The following is a 14259-nucleotide window of genomic DNA, read 5'->3' as shown; positions in this document are numbered from 1 at the left end:
TCATATCATTATCAGAAGCATCGGAGAGGGATGAAAGTTTGGTGTGTATAAGTTATCTAACCCTTATCTAGTTGGCCAAGAAAAGTATCACTTAAAAGATCGTGTTTGAGCTACCTGCTGCCTGATTCAATTGTGTCTCAGTCTTGTTTATGTCAGGTTACACGTTGCTATATGGTTTCAGGAGACAGTGCATCTGCACCTTGTTAAAGTGACCCTAAGCACCTCTGGGGGCAGGTCTTGTTTCCTTCTAAGCCCATCAGAATCTGTATTTTTGCTCCAATCGCAATCCAGGTCAATAAAGTTGCTAAAATGCCATATATAAAAAAAAATAAAAATGAGACAGAATAAGAAAATCAATAAGACAGACAGAACATAGTGTCTACTTGTCGTTCCCTTCCCAACCCTGGACTCACGGTCCACTGTCCAGCGCTGAGGTTTTGCAGAGCCCCGGCAGCGGCCTCCAGGGTGTTGTAGTTCTGGCTCTCCGTCAGCAGAGATAGGTAGAGCCTCACCACTTCCGGCTGATACAGCAGCTCAAAGCCTGCAGGGAAATACAGAGACACACACACACACACACACACACACACACAGACGCTGGTTAGACTCCCTGGGAAGACAGACGGGCCAATTAGGCTGTGAGAAGGTGCCGGCAGTACAGTGCTGAGGTTTATCTCGGACCATAGGGAGAGTTCTTTGGCAGGGAGAAACAGGAAAGAAGCTTGGGTTCACCATATTGCACAATACCTCTGGTAACAGCATACATAGGACGGGAAATTCAAGTCCTAGCTGTCTACTTGGTTACACAAAGACACGCTGGAGCATTGCTTGGTATCTTTCCTCTTAGTAGTACTGAAGCATTATGATTGAAAACACTCCAGTGTTATAAATGAGGCCAACACAAGAAGGAGAAATTATTGATTGAGTATTTGAGAGGGAGGTTTATCTCGCTAGCACATAACACATTCCACCACAGTCAATCATTAGGCCTCCCTCTGATGGAAACGTAATTACATTATCAGCTATTAGACAGCACCGGCACGGGGAGAGGCAGAGGCGTCGAATCACATCAAATCAAATTTATTCATGCAGGGTTTTTCTTATTTTGCACCAACAGGTTCGTCAGTGAGTGCTTTGCAAGGGATCAACGAGACACGAGACGATTCAATTAAAAGGTAGAGATTTCTTCTGTCAAGGTCATTTTTGAGCTGTTCATAATAGGGATCTGCACAGGAAGTGGAGAGATCTCGGCAGATTTTGATGGCTTGAGCCAAATCAATTCTTTGACTATTGTGATGACCCTGAAGGCAACCTTTGATGACTACATACTTGTTCTGCTGCATGCATGCTTGGCTGTCACATTGACACTCTATGTGTATAAATAGTGCAAAGCAAATGTCTTAAGAGTGAGGAATCAAAACAAAGCCAGGAGTAAGGCCATAGCGCTTCAACAGGGGGGCACACTGCTATTACTCACCAAGGCTTTAACAGACCTCTGCAGTCCGGATCACAAGTTAGCTAATGCTAACTGGCGGCATTACAGAAATGCCATTTCACCAGCAGCTTCCTTCCTATCCTCTACAAAAGCACACGAGCAGCTTTCAAATTCTTCGTCTATCCCTCCGGGCTCAAATTAAAGAAAATATAACTACTTCTTCCCATGTCTTCTGAGGCCAGTATTTCCAAGGTTCTATTTGAAAACCCCTGTATTATGTGGGCAGGGATATATAGTAACCCTATTTGATTGATGCGCAAGGGCTGACAAGGCCCTCAGTACATTTTTGAGCTGTAGAAAAAGAGAATGTTTCTGTAATATGAGTGTGACCTGGGCCCAAGTGTAAAAGCATGAATCAAAACCCTTAGGAGGGCATTTTAAGGTAACATCGCCTTCTTTTTTTTGACTTACTTTTTTTCAGTAGAAGAAAAGGAAACAGTGAAAGAGGGAAGAGTGTCATTTGTGTGCTTGTGAGGTACAACGGAAACACACAAACTGACATTTGTGCCTCTAAATCCACATCTCATACCCGTAATTTGCAGAGAGCGGAAGCCTGGGCGCGCTCTGAGATTGCCAGATTCAGACACAGCTACATAGTTGTTAACACTCAAAACGCAGGGTTTTCATCCCTGCGGCGTTTCCCACCCTGAGATCACCGCCAAGCCCGCTCCAGAATGTGTGTGGGAGGGACTGCCAGGTCGGGAGCATGGTACTGTAGGTGCTGCTTGAGAAATCTCGAACTTATTTTCAGAGAAGCAGCAGAAGCAGGAGCCGCCACGCACAAGACCCTGGTTATAAGCATGTGCTAAAGTATGAATCACACTTTTCTTGGGGGCAACGCAAGAGGGGAGCGTCTGCAAACCAGACACTCAGCAACATTCTGCATGCTCCTCATATTTCTGGGCCTACTGGGTGCACACTCAGCAAACTGGAGACCATCTTGCAGGCAGCCCTGTTGACAGACACTCCATCTCCAAGGCAGACTCTCTCTGCACAAAATGTCAGCCATGTTGAACCTCTGTTGCCAAGTTCGCCTGCACTCTAAGACTGTGCCTTTTCATGAAAGCATTTCTGTCACATAATCTGCAAATCCACATTTCCTCCTTCTTGTAATTCCTGGGGTCTTGGTCTGGCAACCAACTGAAGCGACTTATGAAATTGTCGTTTTGCAAATGAAGGACTCAAGACAAAAAAAAAAAAAAAAGACATGTGCTGTTCAACAAAGGAAGATGAGAAAGGAGGGAAATTCACTGAGCCTTTGAACTAATTCTTTTATCCTGAGTGGAATTTCTCGCTGTTGAGCCAGAGAATATCTCTGCCAGAGGTTTCATCAGCCTCCTTAGCGGGGGCTTAATGTCAGCACCAAGCGCTGTAGGTCTCTCCCAGCAGCACTGGCCAGGTCGAGCTCTGTTGGCAACCGTATATTCTAGTGTTGTTGTTGTCATCAGTCATCCCCTGCTAGCCTTTTCGCCTGCTAGTTGTCAGTTTGTTAGGCAGAATTACCATTCAGAGGGGGAGATGAGCTGTCAGTGTGACGTGACCTTGGCTTTGCTCAGGGCAACCCGCAGCCCTACATTCTGCGACAGACTGCAAACATGATGAGATTACTTAAATGTGGATGTATCCAGTGGTGTAGTGTGGAGTGTATGACGGTGCACTTCTTTTTTTAGTTAGCACAGACCACTGAGTATACCCTGTTTTCAAGCATCCATGGGGCATACAGCCAGTAATAGCCACACATATGGTACAGGCTCAGGCACCAGTGTGGAGAAAGATTTCTGTACTGAAAAGATTGTGTGTGTTGACAAAATGTGTTTAAACGTGCTATAATCAATGTTTTGATATGGCTCAAATGACGTGTAATGTGAAAGGGACAAACTCACAGGGAATTATCACCCGACTCTGCAGGTCTCTTCAGCTCTACGGCGCATTTTAGCTTCTTTCAGCTCATTGTTTGATTTTCCGGGCCGCAACTTTACTGGGTTTGGTTCACTCTCACCGCTCTCATCAGTGTCGTTCCAGCTTTTTACAACTAAAAAGCTCTGATAAACCTACGCTACCTGGCCAGCACCAAACACCGGACGGACAAAGCTAGCAGCTAGCTGGTGAAGAACTTTGCCACTAAAGAGCCAGATGTTTCCCTCAGGAGTAGGTGGAGACAAGGCCAAAGCAAAAAACGCGTCTCCAAACGAATGCTAATGTTGCTCCGTATCTGCTGGATGCATAAACAGGAAAGAAAAGTTCTTGCAAAGAAGTTTGCTATGTCAACTTCAAAGCTGATTATGTGTCAAAGCACTCATTGTGTACTACATACATGCTACATGTATATTACTGTATTATATATGTTAATATTGGATTGTCACTGATGTGTAAGCAGCATTTAATCGAGGTGGAGCGCTTTCTATTAACTACTTTACATAACGTATAACAACTGATTTATAACAAACAATTTATAGGTTGATCACAATGTTTTGTATGAAAGACATGAATCTGACACTTAGAGAGAGTAAAAAAGTACAAAATTACTAGTGCCAAAGATTTTTACTTCAGGATGGTATTTGAGGAAAAAGTAAAAAAAACCAAAAACAACTTTTACGTACCACCACTGTCAGGCACGTGTACACAAAGCTGCCAATGACCTCATCCACCTAACACACACACACCAAGTCAACGATACAAAAATAGAAAAACATCTATAAATGAATATTATATGGTGCCAACTCCCAGTGAGCTGAGCCCAGCGTGTCTATTTCCCCTGCTTGTCTGTTGGAGTGGCAAACATCACACACAACTGTGGCCCCCTTACAAGACTCCTGCTGAGCTCTGCTTCATCACCCGTGCTGAGGGACAAACACACACACACACACACACACACACACACACACACACACACACACACACACACACACAAAGACACAGACACCCGGCTTTGCCTCTACGCAAATACAAATTGGCACCGCCGGCAACGCACGCACAAAGTGCTCAGGAGATCTACGCTCATCCTCACAACGAGGTGAGAGGGGAGGAGCAGCACGTTACTTTTCAAAGCAGAAGACGACGGTGTCAACTCCTGCAATTGAGGCGAAGCTCAATTAGCGCCCGGGCACTGAAGAGAAGGGGCTCTGTGGCGCTGCAGTGCGTGAAAACTGTGTTAGAAACAAAGTTAAGTTGAAGTGATTGAGTGATGCTCAGTGCAGAGTTATAGCATTCATTTGGTTCAAGTAGCTGCGCTATTGGCTGCGATTAAAGTCTAGGTGTAGCGGTGTGACAGGCTGGTAAATGATAATGGATTAACTGATGGGTGAGGAAGGGACATACACACACATACATGTATGTGAACATAATGAAGACTCTCACACTCCTCAACACCTCACTGACTCAATTCTCTCGGTCATCTGCCTTCCTCTAGGATAGTTGGCTGCATTCGTGCAGAACACTCTGCAAACACACACACACACACACCAGTCCACAAACACACTAAGCCCTCGCCCGGGCATGTCAAAAAGTGATGTTCATCGATCCAGTCTGTGTACAGGGTCTCTTCCTCCTTCTACACAAGCTCCATTTATTTACTGTTCCATTTCCAGCACACTTACAACACACAGCACTTCCATCGCAACAGGGGGACATAATGGCGTATCACTTTCTACAACTCATGGGGGAGTTTTACAGCGCTGTGAAAGAGAGAGATGGAGGAAGATAAAGAGAGTGGCAGATGGAAAAATAGAAAACAAGCAGCAGAAAGCACAAAGAAATCCCTCCTGTCTGTCGTCCTCAGTCAATTCTCTGTAAAGGCGGGTTTTTTCTCCTGTGTAGTCATTCTAGCCTCACAGGTACACAGGTCATAACGCACAAACTTTGACCTTTGCACTCCTGGTTAATTTAACTATTGGTTCATTGAAATTCTGGTGACGTCCAACACTGTAGGAGAAGGTGCTTTCTGTCTCTCAGTGCTGACCACAGGGTCACATTCTACCCCTATGAAACACATGCATAAATAAATGAGGCCATTCCAGTGGGGAAGCCTGAAGTCGCCCAGTCTCCAGTCTCATTCCACATCTGAAACTCATGCACATTTAACCCCGTCAGCTCCATTTTTACGTAAGACTGTCTTTATATAAGCACATGCTGGCACATAGGAGAGTGCTCCAGTGCTAATGAAGACTTTCGCAGGGCAGAGCCACAGTGGGGCGATGGCTAAAACAGCACATCATTAAAAGTAGTATGCCACCGGTATAATAATCGCCGGGACTCGCTCAGGTTCATTAAAAACCAAAAGGTGAGTGGTGGAGCCACGTAAACAAAACAAGTAAACTGGCAGGGTTCCCAGGGGCACAACAAATGCCTTCAACAGTTCTGCCTCGAGTCATATAGTGTTTGCAAATTATGCTTCATTCTATTTTTTTCTATTCTATTTACGCTGCTTGAAGGAGCACCAGATGGATGGAGTTGACAGACTGTGTCAGTATTCAAATGCATGACGCTTAATTATGATTGGACAGGGCATAATGCATGTGAATCATCTGGAAATACACACAAACCAGCTCTGGAGTCTCATTGGGCCACATTATGTTTCTTATCTACATATAAGAAGGACAAACAGTGAATGCTCTGATGACGGCTTTATTTGTCAAATTGCCAATAAAATGACCACAAATTGATCAAGACATGACCCTTTTTATTACTACTGCAGTGTTCCATTTCTTTCTTTTGGGGCAGCAATTATACACAAACTGTCATTGAATGGTTTCAATTGAGGAACGCATGCCAATAAATCAGTTTAGGTCGTAACATACTTGTTAAGAATGGATGGCAGTATATTTGGGTACAATTGATCTTTACTGACGATTCTACTAGAGGAGGTGACATGCATTGAAAAGTGAGTATTGACAGGGGGATGAAACATTCTCATTCCATCTGTGTTCTGGAGAGGCATCTTAATGTGAGGCGTGAATGTAATCAGGCCTGGACACGAGATGCATGTGAATGCCGGGTATAAATCACAGAAAAGTACACTTAATTGACTTTGAAATTCTCTTTCCGCTGCTCTTTCTGGTGGAGCGAACCATCGTGTAAATCTGCTACTCCACGCAGGTTGCACTGAAAACAAAACACTCTTTTGCAAATACCGTTTGACCCATGTCCGGTTCAGTTGATTTAAAACACGCAAGTGTCCTCAACCTGAGCCGGAGGGAGAACATGTGATGGAGGCTCACATTCCCTTTCTCTCCACAGCCCTCCCGTCAGACTTGGAGCCGACCGGAGCCAAAACGGAGTGCACTGCCATGCTGCAAAGGCCGTTCACCCCCCGGTCACCCCTTCAGACTGACAGGTTCCAGGAGCTGAAGCTTCATTTTCTCCTCGTACCCGGTTGGCCCCTGCCCCAGATTGGCATCTCTATGGGCAGCCCCAGGCCACCACACATTAGCATACCCACACGGTGGTTTGGCCTTAGTTTGTTGGATGTTGACAAAGAGAGGCAGAAGGTGGCAATTGGCCCATCTCTTGGACAGCTACCCATCAGCTTTGGGCCACAAAGATGTCCTGGTGTGATGGGGTGATTTAAGAGAGGGTAGAGGGAGTTGGGGAAAGATAGATATCGCCGAAGGCACAAGGCGAATATGTAGCACAGACCCCTCCATCCATCCCTCCCTCCCTCCCTCCCTCTTTGCCATTTCACAACAGGGGTCCTGCTCCAGCGCTACCAAAAGTCTAGTCCATGAAAGCTCGTTCCCTACCATTTAGCACAATAGGACCCCATTCAGCAAGCTGCTACTGCAGTGACAGGGGAGTACTTCCTCTTTCCTGTGTTGATAGGCCAGCAAAGTCCTGCTGTGGGCCTTTAGTCCAGAGAGGACACATCAACACCGGTAGCAAAAACCCGCTGACAAAGTGACACCAAATTGTCTGAAACGTCCAAGCACTCCTTTAACGAAATCCATCGGAAATGCTCCGTCTCACCCCCGCTGAAACCCCTGAACTTTAGACAGAAACACAGAGCCAGTGGCTCTTGAGCTCTTGAGCAATAGTTGTATTACGTTTTCTGCGGCTCGCTCAAGAATGTGCCTCGCAGCTATCTGGCCTCTCAGTGGATCAACAGTGGTAATGCTCTGGTTGTTTGTTTCCAATGTTCCTCCTGCTAATGTAATAGTGTTTCAGGGCCTGAGGTGAAGGTGTTAGTTTATATTAGAATCTCTGTCAGGTGGAGATATTATTTCCCTTCGGATGAAAAACATATTGACAAGATATGTCACTTTGCGAGTATGAAAAAGCCTTTAATAACAATTTGCCGCAACAAAAGGCTTTCAAAGTTAATGTCTAATGTGTAGACATAGTTGCCTGTCAAAGATACAAGTTCTCTCTCTCTGTTTTACACTGTTAACAGTGCTGCTACCTCCATGTTGTCCACAGGTAAAAGCAGCATGTCATGGATCCATGTGCTTTTAGTGGTGGAAATAATAACAGAATGGACTGAGGGAGAAAAGCATAAATTCCATTTTCAAAGTTGAATTTACCACTTTGTTGGGCCAGTCATGTGCAGCAAATCTGAATTACGATATGTGTCACAGCACTTGAACACAGCGCTGTAACCAAACAGTTTAGAGTCTTTTAAAAGTGAAAGTATAGCTTATAATACTCAATATGATCATGATAAGTGTGCATCCTGCTGGTATTTATTCATTTATTTTTTTCACAGCTAGCACCACCATCACTGAATCGTTGTCACGCCGTGTTCACATTATGTGGGAGTCATCGTAATGCAGGGGTGATTTCAGCACCCACATTAAACCAACTACATGAAGATAGAGGGAGAGAGGAAAAAGAAAAAAAGCATGTGAGAGAGAAAGGAGAGTTTGACGTCATTTCTGTGCAATTATCTGGTTTATCAGTCAAGTGGATGGAACTACACTGCCGCCATCTTGAGCTGTCGGATGATGTGAACCCTTGCAGGTCGTAAACACGCTGCTATTTCCTATTGCTACCTTCCATCCCTAATGATGTGAATGCAGCTTTAGAGCTGGTCTTATACTGGCGTGCACTCAACCATGAAGCTGATGCTGCCAGACGACTCTGCATCCACCACACCGCACATACACTAACACACAGATACATGTCTGGATTACGCTATTAAGTTGGCTGCAGATGGAGAACAGATACAGAGGAGCCTGCTGCTGTGCTGAGAACATTTATTTTCTCTCCCCGTTTCTCTTTTCTCTCTTCCGTCTCTCCTTTCTCGCCTTCTCCCACCAGCTTTCTCTACTTTCCTCTCAGCCTGTCCCTCTCATAACCTCCAGTGTCTCCTCCACGAACACAAAAAGCAGCAGACAGGCCAAAACTGCTCTACCTATTGATGTAGACAATGCGTGGAGATGAAAGGGTACATGATGGTAGCGCTGGGGTTGCTATGGAAACCCCTCTCCAACGCCACTAACAAATCTGTTCAGTCGACGCTCATGTCAGACAGTTGGGCGAGCAGCAGTGACACAGGGAAAAGGCACAAACTGCTTATCACGTAACACAGCAACGTGGACATTTCGGTGATGCGCTTCATTCAGAAGTGATGTGTTGAAGACAGTGACTGGCAACCAAAGTAGCTTTAAATGGAGACCTTTCGCAACCTCACCTACAATTCCCATAATTCCACAGAGACTGGCCAAAATGCTAGCCTGAGGGCTGCAATTAGTGGCCGAGCCCCTGCTTATGCTCCATGTACGTTTGTGTTTAGCAGCAGCAGCTCCCTCAGACGCTCAAGTGCTTCAGATTGGGGAGGCGTGTGTATCTGCTTTGGAGAGTATTAGTGTGTATGACTGTGTGCGTGTGTGTGTGTGTGTGAGAGTAGAAAGTGTTTCAGCATCACCTTGAGTGCCTGCTGTCTTTACCCAGGCAAGTCACGTCCTCAGCCAGACACAAACGAAACTAGAAACTCAGGCAACACCAAGAGTCAGCCAGAGAGAAAGCGATAGAGGGGACGAAAAAAGGTAGACAGAGCAAGAGATAAAGATAAAGAGGAGAGGGGGGGGGGCAGAGAGAAGCTTTGGGGGGCGGCGGACAACGTTTCCCATTTCCTGTTTGGCAGTTTTAGTCGCTCACCTGAGCCTGAAAAGCTGAAAAACAAGCTTAAGTTGTCAGGGCGGTGTTGTGCTTTCACCAATTCCAACGTGCCGCCGATTCCCAACATGCTACATCTGCCTACATCTGACAGGGATTTCACAGGGAAATTGTGCATCAACCGAGGACAGAGGAGGAGGAGGAGGAGGAGGAGAATAGGGGGAATGAGAAACAGAGAGGAAGAGAGGAGGAACAAACAAGAGTGACAGAGGAGGAAAGGAAAGCAGGTGAGCAGGGAGTCGGGAGGAACGGAATAATATAGTAGAAGGCGTAAAGGGGGCTGGATGGATACAGATGGAGGAAGTCGTGACTGAGTGGATTTGAGCTATGAATGTTGTATGGTGGATGGGACAGCTGTCTGGTAAATAGCCCACAGAGATGTGTGGATCATGTCAGGGCTACAAGACAGTAATAAGAGGGAAATAAAAAACAAGAAGCCATCTACAGCCTACCTTAAGAAAAAGTGATGCACTGCAGCACAAGCTAAACGATGTACTCGGCAGTTTGGGATGGGGGTTTTGAGTTTGGGTGTCCATCCTTCGGGAATAAGCCTAGATAATCCTGTGGACTGCTGGTGTGTGTGTGTGTGTGTGTGTCTGGGGGGGGTTAATGGAGATATGGCAGTGACTGGAACGAGGACTGAAGATAGAGGCCTTAGACTGAAGCAGATGTGGAGTAAGGGGATGGAGTGGGGTGGGGGCAGGGGGGGTTGGGGGCTGATCGTGGCCTGAGCCTGTGGTCCGGATGATGGAAAGGAATAAGGCTTACACACAAACACAGACTAGGGTTGCACTAATGTCTATCCTTGGATGTTTGGATGGCAACAAATAGAAACTAAAACTAAAATAATAAGTAAAGTATTTGATATTAAAGGCGGTGTGCATTAAGGATTAATAAGAGCAAAACTCTGCGTTCGAAGAGCTTGGAAGGCGCTGTCTTTGTCAGTCTTTCCAAAAACACAAGAGCAAAAGTGTAATGGATTACTTGTCATGTTTATCTCCTGTAAAGTAAGCCGCAATCACTAGCGTGTCCTGCTAACGAGCTCACTGCTTACAGTGGTGACTGCGCAGGACTCCAAAGCCAGGCAGCACATTATTAACTAACTACAATAGTAACTAGTTTGTATTTCTTTATTTATGTTTATGTTTCATGTCCTCTAAATGGTGAATGTTTTGTCTCAGGAGGTCCTCTTTAGTTGAGGTTTAGTGGTTCGACTTGTGTTTCGTCTCCCAGCGTGTGTTTTCCACCTGTATTCTGTCTACAGTATTTAAAGCCTCACACAGCTCCATCCAATTCATTGAAGAAAAAACAAAAACTGTGGGTGTGCAGGACCGTGTTTTGCTTGGGTTGTTTTGTTCGCGCGAAATTTTGGAGGCAATCATTTCTGTAATTCAACGGCGATGGTAAACATCGACGCCGTTATGTGACAAATTGAGGAGGAGGTGAGGAGTTGCCGAGTGTTGATGTACAAGCTATGCACCCCAATAAATCAAGACCAAATATGAGGAAATTACACACGACGTCTATTCAGACTAATCAAAAGGTGGGCCGAGCAGCGGCCCCTACACGAGCGCACCCTCTGTCTGCGGCTTCAGCCTGCATCTGGAATGCGCGATGACGGCTGTGATGGTGTTTGACGGTGGAGGGATTTCCTTTGTCTGGGTCGGTGTCAGCGCCCATCTCTCATTTAACGCTCCCTCCAGCCACCCCCCCCGCGTGAAATGGCACGCTCAAGTGTGATGGATACTCCAGATTAACTCTCGCCTTGGAGGATGACAGTCTATGCTTTTCTCCCCATATACACACACAGGCACATAGCTGATGCTGTGGTCAGTTTTCCCAGGTAATACTCTCTCTCTCTCTGCAACACCCTGACAAACAACACCACCTCTAATAGCCACATAATACCACCCTCACTGTCAGAGTTTGACTGAGCATTTGTGTGCGTAAATGAGTTTGTGTGTGTGTGTGACTGTGTTTGTGGACAGCTGTATGAATTAGGATTTGTGTGTGTGTGTGTGTGTGTGTGTGTGTGTGTGCTTTTGTGTGCTTATAAGAGTCAAATGAAAGGCAGCTAGGATGAGATGAGCTGCCCCCGCCGGCTTAAATGAGCCCATCGTCAAATCAAATGCACATTAAAATCCAAAATACTTGTGATTATAGACCAGTCAAACAGATTGGCTGTGGATGCAGAAAAACTCACCACCAAAACAGCGTTTCATGTCGCCCTCTTCCCACTCACTCCTCTCGCTCCCTTACATAAATAGAAGCTTACATCTTTCTCCTTAGACTGTTTATACTTCGCCTTCTTCTCCTCATCTCTTTCATGGCTGTCCTATAGTCACAGGAATATTGTAAAAGCACTGAGACCTTGGCCTTTCCACTCTGCGGCTTACTTGCTTGCAAGGAGTGCACACATTTTACGTCCCGTAGAATATATAAGCGTCAGTTAAATCCCTAAAACATAATCTAAAGCTTCATGCTTGCCTGATATACCATGCAACTCTGACTCTCAGTGTAAAACCTCAGCAGAGGGACAGTTCGATTGGACGCCTGCCGGTGCCTGAACTCGTCTCTGCTCCACCTGACCCTCTCCTTCGATTGTATGCAAGGACAGCGGTCCTCAGGGTGCATTTAGGCGCTCCTGTTTACAACAGTCTAGACTGTTTACGACCAATATTGCATTTACTGTTTACCAGTAACAGCACAGTGGCAAATTCTTGAGGGGGGGTGGCGTTTTTTTCCCCTCACTAAGCCTCTGTTGTAGCACTAGCAATGCCAGTCAGAGCGCCATTAATCTGCTTTTAATTAGATTAAAGCGTCTCTTGCAGAAACAGGAAGCAGCGCTCTTGTGCCTCAAACGGGGCCAAACAAAGGCTCCAATTGGCAAGTAAATCTCACCACGCTTCCTCCTACTTCCCTGGAATCGTCGTTGTCTCATAATTATCACTTTGCTCCAACTGCTCAGGTTCGGCGAGATGGGGGAGGCGAACGACATGGTTAATCATCTGAAGAGCCTGATGTTGCCGGCTTCCCGGCACTTTTTAGCATCCCCACCGAGCCTCGTAGGAGGGGGAGCAGTGATCGGGGCTACTGAGATTTTTGGGGGTAAAGAAAGTTTAAAGAACTTGCTTTGCTGCTGTGCTGTTAAGTTTATGCACGGCCACAAGAGTGAGGGGAATTAGAGGTGCCCCGCTATCCTTTGCCAAACACAGGTGGATAAACGCTGCCATGCATCAAACACACACACTAATCTGCAAGGACTTCATTCCACTAATGATGTGTAGAGCAGCCACTCTCCACGAGACCTCCTAGGAATAGTATTATTATGCAAACTCTTTGTATTTCCAACAAAACACAAGGTGGTCCCACTTAAATAAAACCTCTCGCTCCCCTCATTTGTTTTTCACTCCTCCTCGCCTTATTATGACTCCTTTTCATCACCGCCTGTGTGAAACGGCGGATGAGAAGACGGTGGGCAGCTGGAGGGGGGTGGGGGTGGGGGGGGTTACAGTTGCTTAAATGTCAGCTGCGAGCCGCCGGCTATTGACATAATTAGCCCTTTTTTCCGTTGTTGTGCTTAGTTTTATTATCAACAACAAAGGAGGGAAAGTGATTGGCATGTGAGGAGTGTCAGGCCAGCTGAGCAGGCTCAGGTGGCACTCCAAACAGCTGGTGGTTTAATCTCAGGTGAGGTGGTGAGGGTGGGGTGAATGGGCCGTTTAGCTTCTGGAGCGTGCTTTTAACATGTTGGCATACAGTATAACCACATGACGTCATACTTCACAGACAAATATATTCCGATATAGTTCTTTCTCCATCCAGTGAAAGCTAGGTACGGTATGTCCTTCCACCATTACCAGGCACAAAGAAGACAATTAGGTCTGGTTACTTAAAATGACATCAAGGTAAGAGGACTCATTTGCACTTGACATTTCCAGAATCTTGTGTCCAGATCCAGACATCTAGATGCAATTTACTACACTTTTGTTTACACTTAACCACTTATACGGCCAGATTTGATTGCCTCCAACTTGCTGTTCCCACCAGAGGGTGGTGGCACCTGACGCTGTTTGGTAGCTGCCAGAAATGATCAGAAGTAGAAAAATACAGTTTAGCTAGCTAGCTAACAACTCAAACAAACACATAGGTGGGCGACAACGACTGAAGTTCCGCTGGCCATCATGGGCACTCAACTCGAGGCCGCTCTCTCACCGATAGAGATCATTGTGCTGCCCCGTTCAATGGCTGATCAAGGGTCAGATTAAAACTACATATCCATGTAAAGCCTACTGTGCGATCACAAGTTTCAAAATCGCCGGAGTTGCTTTTCTGACCGACACTTCAGTGTGACAGGGAGAAAGGGGACTCATTTCTGTTTCATTTCAAGAAGCCACTTTTACAGTTGGACAGAGTTGAGATTACTTGTGAAACCTGCAACGATGGATGAATCCACATCTTTTCAACATCTGGCTAGAATGCTCCTTGGCTGCAATTCCACTTGACTTGTTTTTTGATATCAGACAGCTATCCAATCTGCCCAGGATACATGAAGTGGGTGTAAAAGGGGCAACATAACATCCGTGCCTTCACTCCCAGGCGTCACTCATCTCCTGCTGCCACTAGGGGCACACCCGTGCAAAGTTGTTCAGTGCAGG

General features: G+C 45.9%; 1 protein-coding gene across 1 annotated transcript in view; it reads right to left on the bottom strand.

The window, feature by feature from the left end:
• arvcfb (ARVCF delta catenin family member b) overlaps positions 1-14259 on the bottom strand; it is a 113429-nt gene that overhangs the window by 14373 nt on the left and 84797 nt on the right. Inside the window, exon 10 of the mRNA XM_070905144.1 lies at positions 414-541. Coding sequence (XP_070761245.1) covers positions 414-541 — 128 coding nt within the window. The remainder of the gene's footprint in view (positions 1-413; positions 542-14259) is intronic.

This window comes from Enoplosus armatus, chromosome 4, assembly GCF_043641665.1.
Source record: "Enoplosus armatus isolate fEnoArm2 chromosome 4, fEnoArm2.hap1, whole genome shotgun sequence".
Lineage (NCBI taxonomy): Eukaryota > Metazoa > Chordata > Actinopteri > Centrarchiformes > Enoplosidae > Enoplosus > Enoplosus armatus.
Note: the sequence above shows the minus strand (reverse complement) of the source record. Positions and strands in the feature narration are given on the sequence as shown.